The sequence below is a fragment of the Emydura macquarii genome, unplaced genomic scaffold, assembly GCF_026122565.2.
Source record: "Emydura macquarii macquarii isolate MOO-44397 ecotype Brisbane River unplaced genomic scaffold, CSIRO-AGI_Emac_v2 contig_973, whole genome shotgun sequence".
NCBI lineage: Eukaryota > Metazoa > Chordata > Testudines > Chelidae > Emydura > Emydura macquarii.
The window spans coordinates 1,182,245-1,202,864 of record NW_027131110.1 but is presented as its reverse complement, the minus strand read 5'-3'; the positions used below and the strand labels follow the sequence as shown (position 1 = coordinate 1,202,864).

General features: G+C 40.0%; 1 protein-coding gene across 8 annotated transcripts in view; it reads left to right on the top strand.

Moving 5' to 3' along the window:
• Nucleotides 1–20,620, top strand: part of MAP4 (microtubule associated protein 4) — a 259,798-nt gene that overhangs the window by 95,697 nt on the left and 143,481 nt on the right. For all 8 annotated transcript variants that reach the window (XM_067544516.1, XM_067544519.1, XM_067544515.1 and 5 more), the window contains 2 exons: nucleotides 512–767; nucleotides 12,119–12,184. In XM_067544516.1, the coding sequence (XP_067400617.1) occupies nucleotides 530–767; nucleotides 12,119–12,184 (304 nt within the window). In that variant the 5' untranslated portion in view covers nucleotides 512–529. The remainder of the gene's footprint in view (nucleotides 1–511; nucleotides 768–12,118; nucleotides 12,185–20,620) is intronic.

Genomic DNA, 20,620 nt, shown 5'->3' with positions numbered 1-20,620 from the left:
TGGAAAGGAGAAAGTTTGCTGGCACTAACCAGGTCTGCTGAGGACAGAAACATGCTGCAGGACCTCAGTGTGGAAGGGATGAAAAACAGCACTGAGATTTAAGGTATACACCAGAGATTATGTAAAACATAATCTCTATAGGGAGGCTGGGTGAAGTCCTGCCCAAGAACTAGATTGCCTTGTGTCAGTTGGTTTTCTGCAGCTGAGGATACTGAATTAATTCATGGCTCTGGAGGAGACAAAAGAGAACAAAATGTAAGATTAGGCTAATTCTTAGTTGCTAGCCATCTAGTGGTTTTTGTTTTATGCTGTAATTGCAAATGCTCTATGAAATTTAATGTGCATCATACAATAAAAACACTTGACTCAGGAGAACTATCTTGGCTTTATTTTTGTTTTCTGAGCGTCTGTGAATTAGAGCACTGTGAAGGCAGGTAAACACAGTTGCCAGCATCAATCTCCTAGTAGCATTAGATTTCTTACTAAAAAGATGTTTTTTCTTCTTCTTCAGGTTACAGAGGTGCTAAGCATGGCTGACATGGATCACAATCTCTGTCTTGCGGATGCTCTGACAGAACCACCACCAGAAATTGAGGAAGAAGTGAAACGAGACTTCATTGCTACCCTGGAAGCAGAGAAATTTGATGATGTGGTTGGAGAAACAGTGGGTAAAACAGACTATGTCCCCCTGCTGGATGATGATGATGCAAAGGCCGGGAGCCAGGAACCAAAAAGCAAACCTCACGCAGACGGTGGTCAGATAGAAAGTAAGTGTCTGTAAGCACCAGACCAAACGGTTGCACCATGGATCAATATTTCAGGAAGCAAACAGTGGGTCCCATGGTGTTAGGCCTCTTAAAACTTTTTGTACATCATTTTAAACTAAGCAATGTCTAATAATTAGACCTCAGGACTGGGTGTGAAGAGGTCTGGATACTAATCTGTCTTGGTGTTTGATCTTGAAAAAATCACTTACCTTCTGCTTTAGTTTCCCAACCTGTACAATGGGGGTACTTAACATTCCTACCTCACAGGAACTGGTATTGTGCAGCTTAAGGTTTGTAAAGTGCTTTAGCCTTCTCAGATAGAAGATGCTACACAAGTACTAAACATTTTCACTCCTGATCCCATAACTGTACAAAAGAGGGACATATTCTCACTTTCTGTATGGAGAAACTGAGTCACAGAGGTTAAAGGACTTGGCAGTGTTACCTAGAAAGTCAGTGGTTAAATGAGGAGTAGAATCCGTGGTGTTTGACAAGCTTGCACTCCAATCACTAGGCCATACAGCCTTCCTAGCACTTCAAACTGTACTTTGCAGACCTGTGGGTGAGGGGAGAAGTATAGTTTATCTCTGCATGAGCACTCCTTAGTCTTTGTTTACAAATAGGTTTGACATCATTCACTACTGGCTTTGAATACTTACTAGCCCAAATGCATAGCAGACATGCTCAGGTGGTGATGGGTGAAAAATATTTACTTGTTCCTGCTGGGTGGATGAATAGGCTTTTTGTATGGCGGAATTAGAGGAAGGGACTTGGATTCAGGAGCTTACATTTCTGCTCCTTTACTTGGCCACTGACTCAGTACATGAAATTGGACAAGTTCCTTAACTTCCCTGTGCTTGTTTCTGCAACTCTAAAATGGTGCTAAAACCCACCCATGTGAAGCACTTTGTGATCCGCTCATGAAGTGTGTGTAAATAAAAGCAAAGTGCTCTTTGCCTCTAAAGAGGTCTCCTGGTCATTATTGTGGATGAAGGGAGATTTGCACCAATTTTGGTACTTATGCAGGTAGGTAAAGGGGTGTATATAAAATAGTGTATAAATGATCATTCATCAGAATTGAGGGGTGGTCTGAAAGTTCCTGTCTGGTGTGGCAGTGGACTGCATCCAGGAATTTGATCCACATCATACATTTTATTTTACATTGTCTGAAAGTGTTAGATCTTTACAATACAGAACCAAAACTGATTCCTACTCTGTAGTGCTTTAAAATGCAAGCCTCTCCATGAGGATGTGACCTCTCTGGTGTTCATCCCATGAAGGTTCAGTGTGAGAGCTCATAGTGCTCTGTGTACAACTGTAGCTACTGAGGCAAATGGTGGCGATCTTACTGGTTTGGTTAGCAGTCAGGACCCAACTAAGCCACCCAGTAAGAAAGCTTGTGAGCCGGTGAGTGGAGAATTGAGCTCAAGTCTCTTTGAACCCCTGTGTGCTAACATGAGTTACTGGTAGCACAGTCCCTTTATATAATGTTTTTGTACTATGCACTTCTGGATTTCTAGAACGAGATTTCATTTTAAATTTTGTCTCAGGGTGTGCCATCAATCATCTTTAATGACTGAACTTAATCTGCTCTGACCTTACCCTAAAATTAATAAGCCAGTTAATATTAGGCATATTCTAGAGGGTTAATTATTAGATATTAACTTCTAAACTAAAGAATTGGATGTTCAAGTTGCCTTGGAGTAGCTGCCAGAAGAAATAATAAGCGTTGTAGAGTCCCTAGCTTTGATCTTGCTTTGATGTCTCCAAAGGAATTGGAGAGCCTGATTACCATGGGTGTGTAAGCTAAAGCTTTTATAGCCGTGTGGTTTTGCACATGTTTGGCTATTAAGGTTTGTCAATCTTTGCAATCTCGAATAGTGTCAGTATACCAAAAGCCATTTTTGGCTCTTGATTCTATTATGTGCTACTTGCAAATTGTTCAGTCTATTTTTTTCCTTGAAGAGGTAATGAGAGATCAATTTCCTTGTGGAAAAAGAGTGCTTTCTCATCAAAGCCACGTGTTATGACTGTTCAACAACTGCTTGATTAAAAAATGCTTCTGACAATATAAGGTAGGGTTGAATATGTGCTAACTGCCACTGAATAAATCCTGTAGAATAAATCCGATTGAAACACTTTGTGGCACTATGAAATGTCCTAGACTGGAATGAAGCTGTAGGCTCTGTTTTAATGTTTGACTGTAATATGAAGGTTTTGACAAGAGAAACTGGTACATAACATTCAGCAGAAGTTTTACATCCAAAACTCCAGAATATGAGTCTAAACTGCTTTATTTTTTCTTGAAGCAGAAAAGTAACTTTCATGCATCAGGCCTTTTCAGCCCTTACTTGTTTGTTTATTATTGTTAAATTGCTGGAATGTATTTTGACAGCAGGATCTTTGCTGCTGAGATTGACTTTCCTCCATCAGAAACAGTTTTAGTCATATGTCCTGTCAGGATCCAGCTATTCCATTTCTGCTCAAGGTTTTTTTTTTAAATCCATGACTGAGCCAGATTAGATGAGTTTAACAAACAGTCAGATGGGCTCCAGCATGGACTTGTGTGAACCAAATGAATAAGGAGGGGTGAGTAAGAGAAGAGAAGGGGTAATGAGAATAGCAATACCGTTAAATGGGAATTTGTCTTAAAGTGAGACTTTAAAAGTGAGATTTTTTTAAAAATCTCAAGTGGTGCTTTTCCCATTGGGATATCAATTCCTAGGAAGTTTTAGATTACACCTTAGCAAGTGGCTGGATATAATTTGGCAAATTCCAGGTAATCCTCTTACTACGTTGTGGTCTTTACATAATGCTGGAGGATTGCTTTGGATGTGTACAAAAGTCTTCTGTATGTTTTACCTGCTTAATCTCAATCTTTTGGTCCAAAATTCAGGGTTTTGTAGGAACTCTCAAACCTTCAGGGCTTTCAGTGGTGATGTAGCCCTGGAGACTGTAACATTAAATTGAAGCCTAGGTATCCTGTGAAGACAGTTTTGTAAGCATTGTTCTGATTCACTTAAAGTAAGGGATATATTATCCTATTTGGAAAATGTTCAAATCCTATCTTTTCAGATGATTGGTTTTGGGTAGAGGTGGGTGTCAGCTGAGAAGTAAATGTCAAGTTTTAATACCCCACTGCAGGATATGCTGTCAGCTACTTGCTTCCTAGTGTACCATGCTGCTTCAAAACTTGATACTATTGCTACTTTCAGGAGTGGTGGAAGAAAGCTATGCTCTCTGGTTCCACTTTGTATACACACCCAAAAGAGTAAAACGTTGCAAAAATTGCATCCCTTCCTCCATCCCAATAGCAAGCTGGTCTATCAACAACTCTCTATTCAACCCTTACGTGGCCACCAGAGGGCATTGATAGTACTAGACTATGGTATAGTGGACATAAATTGCTGCATATCAGAGCAGATGTCCCCTCCCCCATAAGAAAACAAAGCACATCCTTGGGGCCTGCAAGCCTGAAATAAAACCTCAAAGTTTTGCTTTCCTTTCCTTTCCTTCTTTCTCCAAAGCAGCAGTAGTGCTTTCCTTGCAGAAGGATGCAATCTTCCTGTAAGTTTTTACTATGGTTTTGCAAAGAAAATGCCCTGACATTTCTGAGATTAAGGACAGCAAATGTTCTGTAAGTGCATCCTAAAAGCTGCATGTTTAATTGAACTGGGAATTTCCTGAGTCTCAAAATGGGAATCAGAAAAAATCAGTCAGTCAATGGATGTAGACATCTGGGTTGCATCTATACTTCTAATATCTCCATATATGCCTAATTGATTCTTCTCTAGAGGGCTGGTTAAACCTCTAAGGTTAGTAAGAATTGTTACTTACATTTCATTATTGCAGGGTTAAAGTGAAAAGGTTTTGATCTCTCTCAGTATATTCCGGGCAGCAGTTCTTGTGTTGCTCTCTCAGGAGCTTGGCAACCCAATCATATACAGTCGAAAACACTGTAGATGGTACCTTGATTGTTTAAATGTTTCTATCCTGCCTTTTTGCTTTGTACTTTTCATGGTATATATTTTGATTAACATAGAAGCATCCAAAACTTTGCTTGGCCGAAGAGCTGGCTGTATTGGCAATTTGTGGGGAGGTTGAGGGCAGCACTTAATTTGCATGAAGAACAGCTGATTTCAGCTGCCCCTCTAAATAGGCAAAGCTGCAGAAACTGCAGGTCTAGCATGCAGTGCTTTGTCTTGATCCAGGCATAGGGCCTGCTGCTGGTGATTCACAGATCCTGTGTTAGACCTACAGCTATTAAATGTGCTTTTTCTTAGGGGGGAGAGGATAATGTGCCTTAAATATTGTCTTAGAAATCTAGACATGATACTTTGGTGTCTCTAGCGTGTTCTAAAATGAGGGAGGTAGAGGGCTTATTTCCAACTTGGAGAAGTTAATCTAAATGTTGTCACAGTACACAGAGCAAAATGAGGAAGGTATAGCACCCTTGTTATATTGGCTAGCATCATGCTGCTGTCTTAAATGTCGCTAGTAGAGCACAATGTGGGATACCCTAAATAGTCTTATCTTTAATCCTATTGTGATTGTTTTCTTAATAGTTAGACAAGGTGGATGAGGTAATCTTTCACTGGACCAATTTCTGATATTACCCACCCTATGTGTCTAGTATCTCAGAACCTACACGCCTACAACAACACTTCCTAAATAGTTGTCAGTGTTCAGGCAAAGTAATTAACTATAGGAAACTAAAGTAAAGCTTATTATTAGGGCCCTACCAAATTCACGGCTGTGAAAAATGCGTCACAGACTGTGAAATCTGTTCTCCCCTGTGAAATCTTTTACCCTATAGTGTGTGTGTGTGTGTGTGTGTGTGTGTGTGTGTGTGTGTGTGTGTGTGTGTGTGTGTGTGTATACACGTACACACCCTATAGTATAGGGTAAAAGTGTACAGCATTTCTCAGACTGGGGGTCCCGACCCAAAAGGGGGTTGCAAGACTATTATAGGGACGTTGCGGCATCGCCACCCTTACTTATATGCTGCCTTCAGAGCTGGGCGCCTGGCCAGCACTGCCACTTTCTGGCTGCCCAGCTCTGAAGGCAGCACAGAAGTAATGGTGGCAAAACTGCAGCCTCTGTACAATAGCCTTGCAGCCCCCTTTTGGGTCGGGACCCCCAGTTTGAGAAATGCTGAGTCTTAAGGGCTTTACATGTTCATGTTTTGCCATTTTAAAATACATGTTCATGCTTTTGTTACAATATCATGAAATTTAAGATTTAAATATCGGAAACCATGAAATTCAAGACTTTTAAAATACTGACCATGACATTTATGAATATGGATCGTGGATTTGGTAGGGCCCTACTCATTATATTTGAATGAAATGCATAAATTGTGGGGCTTGACAGATTATTTTGATGGCAGTCTGGTGCAGCTTCCCCCCACCCCCTCCCAACACCTTTGCTAGTTTTTTGGTGCCCTATGATAACTATTGATGATAGTGTGCAATAAGTTTTAGGTGGGAAATGGGAATAACTGTTAGTAGCTCTAGTTTCTCCTGAATTCAGAATTATAGCTAACATTTGGTTTTACAAGAGGTGATGTGTTTGTGCATGGACTAGAGCAGCTAGGGAAGTTGGGGCTACATTGCAAAGAACAGAAACATGCTTGTGTTCATTTTTACTGTGATGATGAAAGGGGAGTCGATGGAGGGACTGAAGGGATTGATGTGGTTAGAGCAGCTATCCAAGAAGACTACCTTAGCACTAATGTTTTGAATGACCTGGAGGGGGCAAGGTTGCAGCAGTAAAGACCTGAGATGAGTGTTTTCATAGTGTTGACAGTAGAGGTTTAAAGCCAATCCTAGGCATTAATCCTCTAAGGTTTAGGATTCACTTAAATGTATTGCAGAAAATGCATTTTAAAAATTATACTTTTTGTGGTTTTTAGCTTTTGATAAATCATAGCACTTCAGTAGGGTCTAAGTGGGAGTACTCTATTAAAACGTGACTACACCCATTTTGCTGTGAAAATGCACAGGTACAAAGCATGTTGTCATGTATAATCTAAATATTTGACACTTTATTGCTATTGCCACATGATCAAGGGCAAAAGTTCACATGCCCATTTCATGTGCCTGATGCTAGCAACACTGTATACTTGCGACTTTGTTACAGTCATGTGATAGTTAATGATTTTCTTTAAGCTCTTGATCCTGGAGGCATGTGATGAGTCTTGGTTTTCATTTAAAATAAAAATGCTAACCCGCCTGGTTGCAGATAAAAAGTTGAAAACATGACCCAAATGCACACTAAAGATCCAAACACCAGAAGGCAAATAGAGCCCCAAATTAATAATTTTCTTAAATCTCATGTTCTTTTTAACCAATTTAATGATTTTGGGAGGCCACTCAATTTTTAAAGCAATTGTAGTTGGCTGTACTGGAGGTACACAAGTCAAGGTAGCCTCTATTTAGTTTTAAGTCAGCTGTGCTGCAGTGGATTATGCACAGCTCTGTTTACGTACATGTTTGGGTTGTATTATTCTCATTTGTGTGTTTGACACAAGTTTGTATTCATCATCTGGCATGTTCAGCCAATCCACACTCTGCACATCTAGCTGTGCTGAGAGTAATAAAATATATTAATGGAACTCTTTTCAATGGGCTTACCTAAGAGTCCCTTTCTTTCCACCCTCTTGCCTTCTTACCCTAGTAAACTGCTTGTGTGATGAACATGGCTGTGCTTATCTATGTACCATGCTAAGCCATTAATGTAGAGATTATTTTTTAAGCATAGAATCATAGAAGATTAGGATTGGAAGGGACCTCAGGAGGTCATCTAGTCCAACCCACTGCTCAAAGCAGGACCAAACAACTAAATCATCCCAGCCAGGGCTTTATCAAGTTGCAGCTTAAAAACCTTTAAGGATGGAGATTCCGCCACCTCCCTAGGTAACCCATTCCAGTGCTTCACCACCCTCCTAGTGAAAAACTTTTTTCCTAATGTCCAACCTAGATCTCCCCACTGCAACTTGACAGAACAAGGAGCAATGGTCTCATCTGCCACCACTGAGAACAGCCTACCTCCATCCTCCCTGGAACCCCCTTTCAGGTAGTTAAAGGCTGCTATCAAATCCCCCCTCATTCTTCTCTTCTGCAGACTAAACAAGACCAATTCCCTCAGCCTCTCCTCATAAGTCATGTGCTCCAGCCCCCTAATCATTTTTGTTGCCCTCCGCTGGACTCTTTCCAACTTGTCCACTTCCTTTCTGTAGTGGGGGGCCGAAAACTGGACACACTACTCCAAATGTGGCCTCACCAGTGCCGAAGAGAGGGGAATAATCACTTCTCTCAACTGCTGGCAATGCTCCTACTAATGCAGCCCAACATGCCGTTAGTCTTTTTGGCAACAAGGGTACACTGTTGACTCACTCAGCTTCTTGTCCACTGTAATCTCCAGGTCCTTTTCTGCCAAACTGCTGCCTAGCCCATTGGTCACAATCTGTAGCAGTGCATGGGATTCTTCCGTCCTAAATGCAGGACTCTGCAACTGGCTTTGGTGAACCTTATCAGATTTCTTTTGGTCCAATCTCCAATTTGTCTAGGTCATTCTGTACCCTATCCCTGCCCTCCAGCATATCTAGCACTCCTCCCAGCTTAGTGTCATCTGCAAACTTGATTGTTTAATATATTGGCTCTGTCCATTTTGCTTGAGATTTTCTGTTTTATTTTATGCTTTCTTAAATTTGTTTTGTATAAAGGCAAACCTTTGATCCACTGGCTAGATGCAAGTAGTATCTTGTGATTCCAACAAGGATTATGGAGTTTGTATGTCTTGACGTGTTTGATTTTTGAATAGTTCAGAGTATGATGGTAGTCGTGCTTGGCCTCATAAAGATTATTGGGAATTTCTGTACAGCACTTTATATAGCTGAAATAGAAGTGCATATTGTTCAGCTCCAAGGCCTTTTTACCAAAACACATCTGGTAATAACTATACATTTGTAACCCTTGTATTTCACTTGACTCACCTTGAGAGTCCATTTCAAATCTGAGCTTGTCTTGCTACTTTTAATCATTGTCAAGAGAGTGCGGAAGGCAAGGGTATGCCTGATTTTGGGAGACTCAAATGAGCAGAACTCTTCTTGAATCTGTTCTTGTTTAGATGCTGTCTGCCCAGCAAATGATGCTTCACCGCACAGTAAAAGCTTTTATGTAGTAATCTTTTGATGGTACACTCCCAGCTCTAGACAGAGATAGCTATTTGATTCATAGGTATATTTCTGCACTTGCATCTGGGATCCACATGCAGAGGTTTCTTCCCCATCTCAAGTAACTGAATACAGAATCCATTTAAAGCTGTTTTTAAAGGATTACATTTAACATGAAATCTAGTCATCTTAAAATATTAGTTAAAAGTTTTTTCATGTACTACAGCTGCTCCTGAGTCCCTCTGCCACGTCTTGTAGTTTTACAATTTCATTTTTCAAACACTTTTTGCTATTGCAGTGTGGAAAACAGTTTCAGCAGATGATCTCATGGATGGTCAGTGATGTTTACTGTTCAGCACACTAAGGGAGTGAAATGATCATGGCTTTCTAGTCCCACTCACTTAACTGGCCTGCTATTTTCTGAATTTCTGATGCAAAGTTAGGGATTGAGGAGGAGGATTTTGCCTAAATTTGAGTGGGTGAAAAGGAGGGATTCTGCTTGGATAACTTGAAGCTGTTGGAAAGGAATGTAGGAATATGGCCTGTATTGATCCTGTTGAGTGCTGTGTGCTATGCAACCTGTTGCCACTTAACATAGACATCACTTCAAAGATAGAAATGTTAGCTGTACTAATTTAAGTCAGCAAGCACAGCTGACTTTGAATGAGCATTGAGGTACTTGCAGCTGTTCTAGCCTCTATCTAATTCTGCAAAGGATGGGAAGTCTGACTAGTTTTTAACCCTTAGCTTACAAAGCATGCATTAATGGTGTCTTAACTTTTTCTCACTGGAGAGTCTTGGTTTTCTTTTAAAATAAAAACATTAGTCCTCCTGGCTACAGATTAAAACTTGGTGCCCCAGTGCATAACATCAAGCTAACAACCAGAGGGGCTAAGGTTCTGTGTTAACAAGTGGCATGCTCTTTGCTGTTAACTGAAAGAAAATATTTGTAGCTGTTCAGTAGGATTTTTGCAGTTGTTTGTCTTTACTATGCTTTTTTCAACTCAAAAGTGGGATCAGTTTCTAGAAGCTGAGCAGCACCTCTTGGAAGAAAAGACAAGGGATTCCAATATTTCCTTTATTGCAAAAGGCTTGTTGCCAGGAGAATATCATTTTGCTAAATGGCTTTATAATGTTTGCTTGAAGGGGTGGTCTGCGGCTGTCCAGTAATGCTGGCAACCTGGCTTCAGATCATTAATTCCAACAGAATCTGGCTGTTAAAGATCATTGTGTATTTTGGAGAATGACAGCCTTTTATATTAAGCTGTAGCCTTTCTAAGTTTTCTGGAGCAGGATGCAGAAGTGCATATAGTTACTGTCATTAAGCAATCCTGTGCTGATGGGTGTATTTGGATGGTTAGAGAGCTCCTTGGGTAATAGAGCAATATATATATATTCTAGTAATTAGAGCACTAACAGGTACTAATGCTTCTCATCCATAGATCTCAAATTCCTTTTCAAAGATGGCTAGGCATCACTTTTCCCATGTTACAGTTGGGGAAATGGCGCCACATGGGAGTTATGTAACTTTCCCAAAGTCACATAGTGAGTTACTGGCAAATCTGGGATTCAACCCACGTCTCCTGATTTCGAGTCTTCTGACCTAGCCACTGGATCTCGCAGTACCCAACTGCCTTCTGAGCTTAGGCAGGGTATAAATCCTAGTACTCCCAAGGAAATTCTCTTAAGCAGTCTTGGAGCGGGAGGGACTCTGATTTTGAAACGGTGAATATCATTAAACAAGTTGAAGGCTGAACACGTTTAATTATACTGCCTTTAAGCTCCTCATTACAGAACTGGCTTTTTTTTAAATGAAAACTGCTTTTTGTTGTTCACTTCAGCATTTAACAAAACTACTTTAATTACTAATGAAAGGTGGCATATCTTAGGAGATGAGAGCTGGGGTTTTAACTATGTGCCTCATGTTGTTTTTGTAGAAGTTGTCCAGCTAAGTGCTCATGTAATAGACAAATATAAGCAAACTTGTGTATGTATCTTGAACACATATGCTTTGTAATGTCTCAAATGAAACTTTCTTAGGTAAATATCCTGAGCCATAGTTATTGATTTCACCTTTGACTAACAAACAAGAATGTCAGTTTCCATCATTATTCTCGGGTTAGTCCAGAACTGTAAAATATTAATTTTGTGTCATCTGGGGAGACAAAAGAGTGTCTCTCTCCCCCTAGTCTTGCATTTGTCACGTAGGGTAACAATTCTGAACCCATTCTAAACCTTCTAACTCTTTCTTTTAATGAAGCGGTGTTGGACACAGTTAAGGAATGGAACCAGTTAGATTCTGTCCCAAAAGCACTTTGGAAGCTCCACAAATTATAAGGCTAAGATAATGAGCTGGTGGTTTGCCCAAAAGGGTGGAGACAACAATTTCCAGCATTGGGACTCTTATGTCAGTCTCCTCAGGGCTCAAATATTCTCTGGAAGGAAAATGGATGTTGCCCTCAAAGGGGCACTGAAGATGACCAAAAGCACTTACAGTATTATCTTGCTTATATGTTACATTTATATTGAGACTGCTTGTATAATGGTTTCTCACTACAGAACCTGCTTCAGAAAGTCATATGCAAGCTTCTTGTCCTGGAACAGATTATGCTCAGAGTTTTTGGCTAATAGATATCTATTGCCTTTGATGTAATGACAGTATCCATATGCAACATAGCAGTCAGTAATACAGCAAGGGAGGGGCCTATCTTTGTTAGATGGATAAAATTTCAAAGGCACACTTTACTGGAATATTCTTTAAGTGACATCTGCTGTAATCTTGCCTTTTGGAAGTCAGTTTAGTCAAAGGTTCTTCCCCAAGATGATTTGGATAATTGCAGTTGTGGTGTAAGTTGTTGCAGAAGTTCCTAGTTATAATGATGTGGCTAACTTTTATGGGATTGTGCGACAGACTGTGTGCCTGAAACACTCCACTCCCTTAGGAAGTATTGATGCTACTGGTAAATGGTTAATTGGGTTTTTCTGACTCAGTGAGGTGTGCGGCTAGTTACCCTACCCTGATATGAGGGAGGTCGGAGTGGCAGGCAGAGAGAAGAACTAAGGTGTGGATTGAGCAGTACTGAGAAAAAATCTTGAGGGGGAAAAGTTTGAGATGAACTTTATCGGTTAGGAGTGACACCTGCCCACAGGTTGACATTCTGTGTGGTTGTTCCAGGTACTTCAGCCGCTGGACCAGCCGTGCTAGAGAATGGTGACCATGGAATAGAAGATGACCGTACAGGTAAGAGAGTAATGTCTGAGTTAAACACAAAGCTTTAGAAGACTTAACTATTTCCTCTTGGTGCAGTCAGAACCTACTAGATGAACTTTGATCTGGCAAAGTGTTCTTTTCTATGAGATTTTCAGTATTTATTTGGTACTTTCTGCAAGCTGCTCACTGCCCAGTGAACTTTGATGGTTTGGTTTTTTTTAGTGAAGCGTTTTAGCTTAGCTTAAATGCTTCACCATCTTCTCTCCCAGAACTAATCATATGCATGAAGGCTCCTTTCAGAAGACTTCATGTACTTTAGCCACAATTGACCTATGGAAGTTGTTTGAGATACTGATATGTTAAAATGATTTTCCAATGAAGCCCTACTCTTGCATGGACTAAGTCTACCCTATTTTGAGTATGAACATCCCCTGTTGTTCTCCCCTGTTTCAAAGTGCAGCTGCTATTTTCCTTTAGTCTAAATTCATAGTCTCTCAGTGTGATTACAAATTGCCAGGAGAAGTTTGCTGTGGTCTGGTGGTTCATCTTCTCTTGTCGGTTTTTTTTCCATGGCTCCACCTCTCCTAGACTTTCACTTTGGCAGCCTGCTATCAGAGCTAAAGTTTTGAGGCCCTCCTAAACTCATGTCTTCTTAACAGCAGTACAAAATAGCTTTATAGTTCAAGAAATGTGTCATGACTAAATAGGCAAATCTCTATACAAATATTCTGTGTGGGGATCAGAATGATTGATTAAACTTCATGTCTGCCTGGGACATGCATTATTTGTCTTATTTTTAATCATTGCATTTAACTTGTTGATATAGCTTGGCTGTCACTGTATCACCACAAATATTAAGGTAGTCCCTTTGAGGAAACTATCCTGCGGAAACAAGTATTCCAACAGTCAGTAACTTTTCCTTTGTAGTGAAGAGGGAAAATGGCTGACCAGTCAAAGCTTTTACATTATAGTCATAAGTCATATACATTGTAGTATAAAGTTGTTTGGAGCTGGTTGTCATTCTTGGGTCAGAGGTACTTACTGGTCTCCTGAGTCACTAGCTCCAAACTAGAGGCTAAAAGTGCTACTTCGGCAGTGATCCTAGCCTATGGCTGGAGAGATTGCACTAGAGACCCAAGTTGGATCCTCCTGCAAGTAGCATGTTACACTTGCTCTGGTCTGCAGGCCCAGGCTCAAGAAAAACAAACTTTCTGAGGCTATGAAGGGGCAGAAAATTCTCTTGTGGTCAATACTTGTGCTTTTAGAGAATAATTTACTTTTTAGTGTATATGTGGTTAAATGGGATGCATTTATTCAGAGCATGAGGATTTACAAATATGGCTTTAGTCTCTGCTTAACCTGCTTTTATAAATGCTTGTCAAAATAAAGCTGTAGATGTTACAGGAAAGGATAAAATTAAGGTGACCCCTGAGTCTCTCTCAAACTGCTTCAGTTGCTCTTTTCAGCATTATATAGATGCTGGAAGAAGTGGAATCAAGACTTATCCCTTAATGACATAGTAAGTATGAGTAGCTGGCTGCACTGGTGCACCAGGATCCTCTGATGAATGAAAGATTCTGGAGTTTAATAAAAGCTAGTTTCCAGTAAACCCGAACAAATTAATTTTAACCTCTCAGATGCTAAATGTTAACAACATGAGTAAAGACATTTGTAAGTGACTGCAGCCTTTTTATTATCAGTAGGTTCTGTCTTGAGTCTAAGTTAGTGAGGTTTGGAGTTCAGAATTTTTTCTTCTTAAGATTGTCTAAAGGCAACATCAAAGTGATAGGAACAGGAACTTGGAAGCTTAAGTAGTCACATATAGGCATCAGCTAAATTAGGGTTTTCAGACTAATGGAAACTGTGTATAATGCAACAGTAGTCTTTTCAAAACATCATAGAGCTCCGACATGTAGTTAAATAATAGAGAGAGAATGATATTAAGAGGCACAGACAAGGGAGAAACTTTTTCAGATGAGATTTGAAGTGAGAGGAAGAGCTGATGAGCTGGGAAAATCCAGAAAGCCTGTTCTAGAGAGCAGGAGCTGTGGAGAAGGTTCCATAACTTCAAAATTGTTGAGACAAACAGGTGATACAGAAGTAGAGAAACAAAATGTGTGAGACAGAGTAGAATGAGTCCATGAAGAGCATTACAAAATAGAGCCTCATTGGAAGTGGATCCTGAAATAATCACTGGAGATGGTTTTGGAATGGAAATAATGGAATCATCACTTGGGTACCGAAATGTATTTAATTTTTTCACTCCCCGGTATAGATAGTTATATACTTTTTTCTTCTTTTGCAGTGGAATGTATTTGGAGTCTGATTCAATGGAACATTATCTTGATGAAGTTTAAATTATATTAAACTTTCTCTGCAGCTATTTGGACAATGTAGTGAAAAAAGGCATTTTTTTTCCTTTTACAAATTGGCACTAACTTTACTATATTAATGGCATGTCTGCACTGGGACAGTAGAAAAATTGAAGTGAATCAACTAAAGGTGTGATGTGAATGTGCATAACTTAAAATATTTTAACTCCTCTCTGTGGGTGCTGTTGCTCACTGGCAAAGTGGCCTTAGGATGCATCTACACTGCAATCAGGAGGTGTGATTGCAGTACATGTAGGCATACCTGAGATAGCTCACTAAAAATAGTAGTGAAGCTGCAATGGCATGAGCGAGCTGCTCAAGTATGTATCCTGTGTCCTGGGCGGGCTTGTGCCTGGTTAGCTAGCCCATGCTGCCATGGCTGCAGCACCTCTGATATTTTTAGTGAGCTAACTGCATCAAAACTAGCTGTGGTACGCCTACACAAACTGCATTTACACCACCTGATTGCAGTATAGATATACCCTTAGTTCACTGTAACATAATCCTCGTTGAAGGATTAAATTACAGCAAACTAAGGCCAATTTGCTCTTGAATGAAAATGTCCATGGGGGTTAACACACTTTAATTTATGCACATTCACTCTATGCCTTTAGTTGATTTGCCTTACCTTTTCTGAGTGTCCCCATGTAGATGAGTCCCAAATGCCTGGATACCCCAGCATGAAAAGGATATGCCAGTAACTGCTTGGGCAGTTCACAGTGTGAGGCTGACCCCCACCGTGTAGGTGTTTGTCCTATTCCCTGTTTGGAATATCCAGATTATAGCAGAGGTGTGGGGGGAGGGGGGCGAGGAGGTGCGAGGGGAGATCCTTGGAGGAAATATTGAGTGCAGGATGTCAAGAATGTAGAGGAAAGATTTGTGTGGTTAATTTTACCACATCTACTTTCAAATTAAGCACCAATCCTGCAAAGTGCTGAGCACTTTCAACACTTGCTGACTAAAGTAGGAGTTAAGGACACTCAGCGCCTTTCAAATTGATGTTTAGTACCTGGCAGTATTGGATCTTGCATGTCTAGTGGCTTTCCTCTCCTTAAAACCAATTCACAGAAATATATCTTGCTGGGTACAGTTTTCAACACACATCGTTCTTTTCAGAGACGGCCTGAACTGCCATTCTCTCAACAGCATTTTGCCACTGATCTAGATTTACCACAGCTAAATTCTGCATGTAGCACAGTTGTCTGCTGTAGCATGAAGTGAGACTTTTTCAGACTTTTGTAAAAATTAACTTTCCTATTTCTAATATGGTCTCTGGAAAGGTCTGCTGTCTGCACTAAATGAAATATTGCTTGATGTGCAGTTTGCTGCATTGTTAATGTTTACTAATTTATGCTTTTTTGCCCTTTCCCCCCTCCCTTTCCCTTCTCCTATTTCTTTCCCCCCTTTTCTATTTTCTCCTCCTAGAAGCCTAGACTGTCTCCTAACACTGGGGCTGCTACTGACACAAGACCAGTGTACTTTTCTACCTGCCATTACAGTTCTAAAACCTTCAGCATTTTACAGAGCTCTTGCTTTACATTCCTGGAATTTACGTGTAGAAGAAACGTGTAGCTCTGCCGTCCCACTTCTGCTGTCAGCTGATCAGCCCTCCTCCTCCTCCTCCTCCCTCTCTCTGCAGTGCTTGTTGAAACCTTCCTTTCTTTGTGTAAGCACAAACGTGCATGATAGATTTTTTTTAACCACTATTTTAGCAATTTGTCAAGGTTTCTTTTTAATTTACCCTTACAATTCCATTTTTATTTAATCCATCTTTTAAAAAAAAATTTAAAAATTTTTCATTGGGGTTTTAATTCTTAACAAAGGGTTTGAAAGTAAATCCAAGCTGTGCTTTCATAGGGGATGGGTCCACCATGACTGCAGCTCTCCTCCCCTTTTCACCACTGCTGAACACATCCTTAGAGTAATCCTGAGCTCCACCTGCCTTTGTCCTTGCTGCTTTGAAGCCTTAGTGAAAAAGGATTTAAATTTAATTATGCCATTTTTGTTAATAAGAGGTGGCTCTTCGATCTACTACAGTGACTTTAAATATAATTATTTCTAAATTTGCGCGCACGCACACGCACGCACGCACACACACACACAATTGCTTTTGCACCGCGAGTCTCAGTAAAGCGAATCACATTGATACTGCACTGTCTACATCAAACTTGGAAGCAAGAGAAGAGTTCCATTTTAATTACAACTTTAATGTGTTAATTACTTTTGTGTAAAAGGTATGGGGCTCAGATGCAAATTATTTTACCTGCCCTCAGAAAGTATAAAGAATGAATGTCAAGAACTACATTTAACTTGTCAAATTTCTAACAAAATAATTATCTGACAAGGCTCCAACCATACTGAAAGAAACAGTACAGTGCCTCTTTGAACTTCCATAGATCTGTCTGTATGTTCAGCATGTCATTTGCAATTCCTGCTGCTGTCCCAGCATAGATATAATTCAAATCTTTCATATGAAAAGTTTTGCTACTACTGTAGAATTGGCATTGAGGTGTAGATTTTTCCTTACTAGTAGAGACTTTATTTTAAATATCGCCCTCTCATGCAGTCCTTGTATTCATATGCTTTATCTGCTGCTAACAAATATATGTATAGACAAACTATAAAAATAGTGTACCAAATGCACAAACTTCTAGAGCACATCAACTGTTATAACACCTAGATAGATTTTGATGCACTACCCAGACTGAATTTTTCGACCAGGGAATGCTTTTTGAATTGGTTCTGCTATAAAGTAAATATTAGTCTTGGCCCTGGTTTTATGAAATATTCATGAGGACGTTTCACACCTTTAGTATTTAAAAGGCTAGTCTACACTTAAAACTGACAGCAGCACAGCTGTATCGGTAAAGAGAGAGCTCTCCCGCCGACATCATAAAACCCACCTAAATGAGCGGCAGTAGCTGTGTTGGTGGGAGATGCTTTCCCACCGACATAGCGCTGTACACACAAGCGCTTATGCCGACAAAACTTGTCACATCCCTGAGTGACAAAAGTTGTGCTGGCACAAGTGCTAGTGTAGACAAGGCTTCAGTCCACTAGAGGCTCTGTCACTAAGTTCAGGGAAGGGGTTTCACATTTAATTTGCTCACAGAAAAATAAATATCCTAACATTTAGCACTTTAAAAATTGTATAAACTGAATTCCCTTCAAAATGCAGCCATGTGTGGGGTTGAACACAGGTGTTTTAGCCAAGCACAGCACTGTGTGTAACACTTCAGGACAAGGATCCTGTATCCAAGTGAAACAGTACCAGGTAGGTGTCTAAGGCAGAATATGATTATCTAAATCTGCAGGAGGCCAGTGCGATGGGCCCAACACTCTGACTTGGGTAAAAAGCATCACAGAACCTTTAATGATCAGGTGGCTTACGCCCGAGTACTTCTAGCAGCATAGTAATACCTTACACCGTATTGGGGCATTGGTACATTGACTCACTGGAAGAGCGTTCCCTAGGGTTGCCAGTTTTGGTTGGACGTATTCCTGGAGGTTTCATCACATGACAGACTTTAATTAAAGATTCATCTTTATTTCCTGGAGACTCCAGAACGATCTTGGAGGGTTGGCAACTCTAGCTTTGCCTGTTGAATTACCATCGCCATTAACTGCAGTACTGTGGGATTTTCCTTGAAGGTCTCTAATCAAAGTACTGAACCATCTTGATTATCTTAAGAATTCTCTCAATCCACCTCCCACTCCAAGCTTGTGTGTGTCCAGAATTGTTACTTTGAATTACACACTTGTTTCCTTTATACCTTCCTTCCCCCATGGCATGTGCATTTTAGCGGGGGGTTAGCATAGATGACCCTTGTGGTCCCTTCTAACTCTATAGCTCTATGATTCTCTGTAATCAGCCTGCTTAATAACATTGAACTTGAGAAGCTTTTCATTCTATTCAATTTAATGTGAACTTACTGCCTTTACTCACTGTTTAAAGCCTCATTAGTTTGAAGCAAACAACTTTACAATGCCAGTTTACTTAGAGCTCTGAACAGTAACAATTATCATGTTAGCTTTACCATAGGAAATTTACATCTGTTCTGTTTATTTCCTGATAAGACACTGTGACCTACAGAAAAAATTTTAAATGGGGGAGTGAAAATTTTTGGCATTCCTGTCTGGTCTGTTTTTATGCATTCCTCAGAGTTACCATATGATTTGCAAACACTAATGATCTCTTTAGAAGCCAAGATTGGAAAACCAGGTCATGACTGAAGTGCATTAATAAAACTTTTGGTCCCCTGGATTAGAATAAGAGTGCCAGTTGGGATTCGAGGTACATTGGCAATAGGGCTGTACCAAGATCCCATTCTAGCTTTATGCATTTTTTTGCAGCAAACTGTCTTTAGTGGTGGTCTGTCAAATGGTTTCATGTAGTCAATGGAAAATGTTCTTGTAACAGCCACAGTGTTTTGCCTGGTTGGCTGAAAAAGCAATGGTGCTTTGGTAATCTTTCTCCATCCACGACATAACATTCCCTTATAAGGATGCAATGGGGCTCACCACCAAGGATTTGGAGACTTCTGGACAAAGGAAGACCAGTGACTGAGTAAGGAGGGAATAGCATCCCAAGGAAAAAATTTTCGTGGAACTTGTCATTATTGTCTAGCTTGGAGAGGTTTTTGCTTAGTGACGAAAGTCATTCTTCCCCTCTGTGTCCCAAGCTCTAGGAATCTGCAACTGAAAATTAAGCTCCCCAAATCATTTTATTTTGCTGGATATGCATCTCTTTAATAAATTGTTTGAGTGAACATATTTGTGACTGTGGCAATTGGTCAGGTCAAGTTGCCTTACAGAAAAACTCTGCCAAAGAACTTCAGAAAGCTGACATTTCCATTTTAGCAAAATCAGCCTTAACATCTGTCATTACTTACCAGCTACAGCAGTGTGTCAGATAGAATGAAGCAGAAGTTAATAATGAAAACTGGTGCATCCCTGTATCAATTACTAGGTTGCATAATTCATCACACTTTATCACAGGACCAAAACATATTTAATTAATTTTGTTTCATTTTCCCGTATTTTCTTTTAATCATATTTTTTGTTCGAGAGATGTATTTCAAATTTCCAAAAAACTATTTTGAGTTTCAGTTTATTTCACTGTGGAAATGTCCTCTAGTAAATTTCCATTTAACAAACAGATCAAGGTGGTCATGCATGTTTGATACTGTGACTTTTTCTGGAGTGAAATGTAACGCATGTTTCTCAGGGTGTGGGGAAGGGAGAATCTAATTCTTTCCTTATGGTTTCCAGTTATGCCTTCTGATATGTCAAAAGAAAGAAAAATGTGCACTGCATCTTTTTAAAGACTTAGTGCAGTAACTGAGTATGCCAAAATACTCTTCTCAAATTCCCAGAAAGCTACCAGGCTTGTGTATTGCTTTATTTAAACTGCATATGCACTCCAGGCTTTATTGCCCAGTTGCAGGAGATAATGTAGAACCTATTTCAGAATATTTTATAACTTAATTTATGCCTCTAAATGTGTATGTTATGTTTGATTCCAGTAGTTTGTATATTGTGATGCTGTATATCACTTTGCTGAATAAACCATGCTAATAAACACCTTGCACTAACCACTCAATAACTGCACCTTGGTGAGAATCTTCTTGGTGTGCATGCGAGACAAATTTTAGTTTAAAGTTAATATCTAAAGTCATCCAGACTGCCCTTGATTGCTATGCCTGAGTATTGCTTAGGGTTTGTTATAAATTACAATATTTTCCAGTTGTCCATGAATGCCAAAGGACAAGTTCCTGCAATAGGAAAATGGGCTGAAGATTCGGGATAACTTGCTATCTAGATAGCTACTGGAAGACGCTTCTCTCCTCGTCAAAGAACCATTCAAGTGTAGTTTGTACAGTAAAGGGAGCCTTAACCTGGGGGAACTAAATGATTCTGGTACTACTTAAAAATGATTACAAGGAATAAAATCAAGAGTCTTCCACATCACACACAGATCAAACTTTCAAATCTGGATAGCTGCGCTAGGGGCCCGATTCCATGTTTGGGCACTCAGATTAGTACTTAACACCCAAATACTGCTCTTACGAGCCTTCATAAGAAACGTAGGATG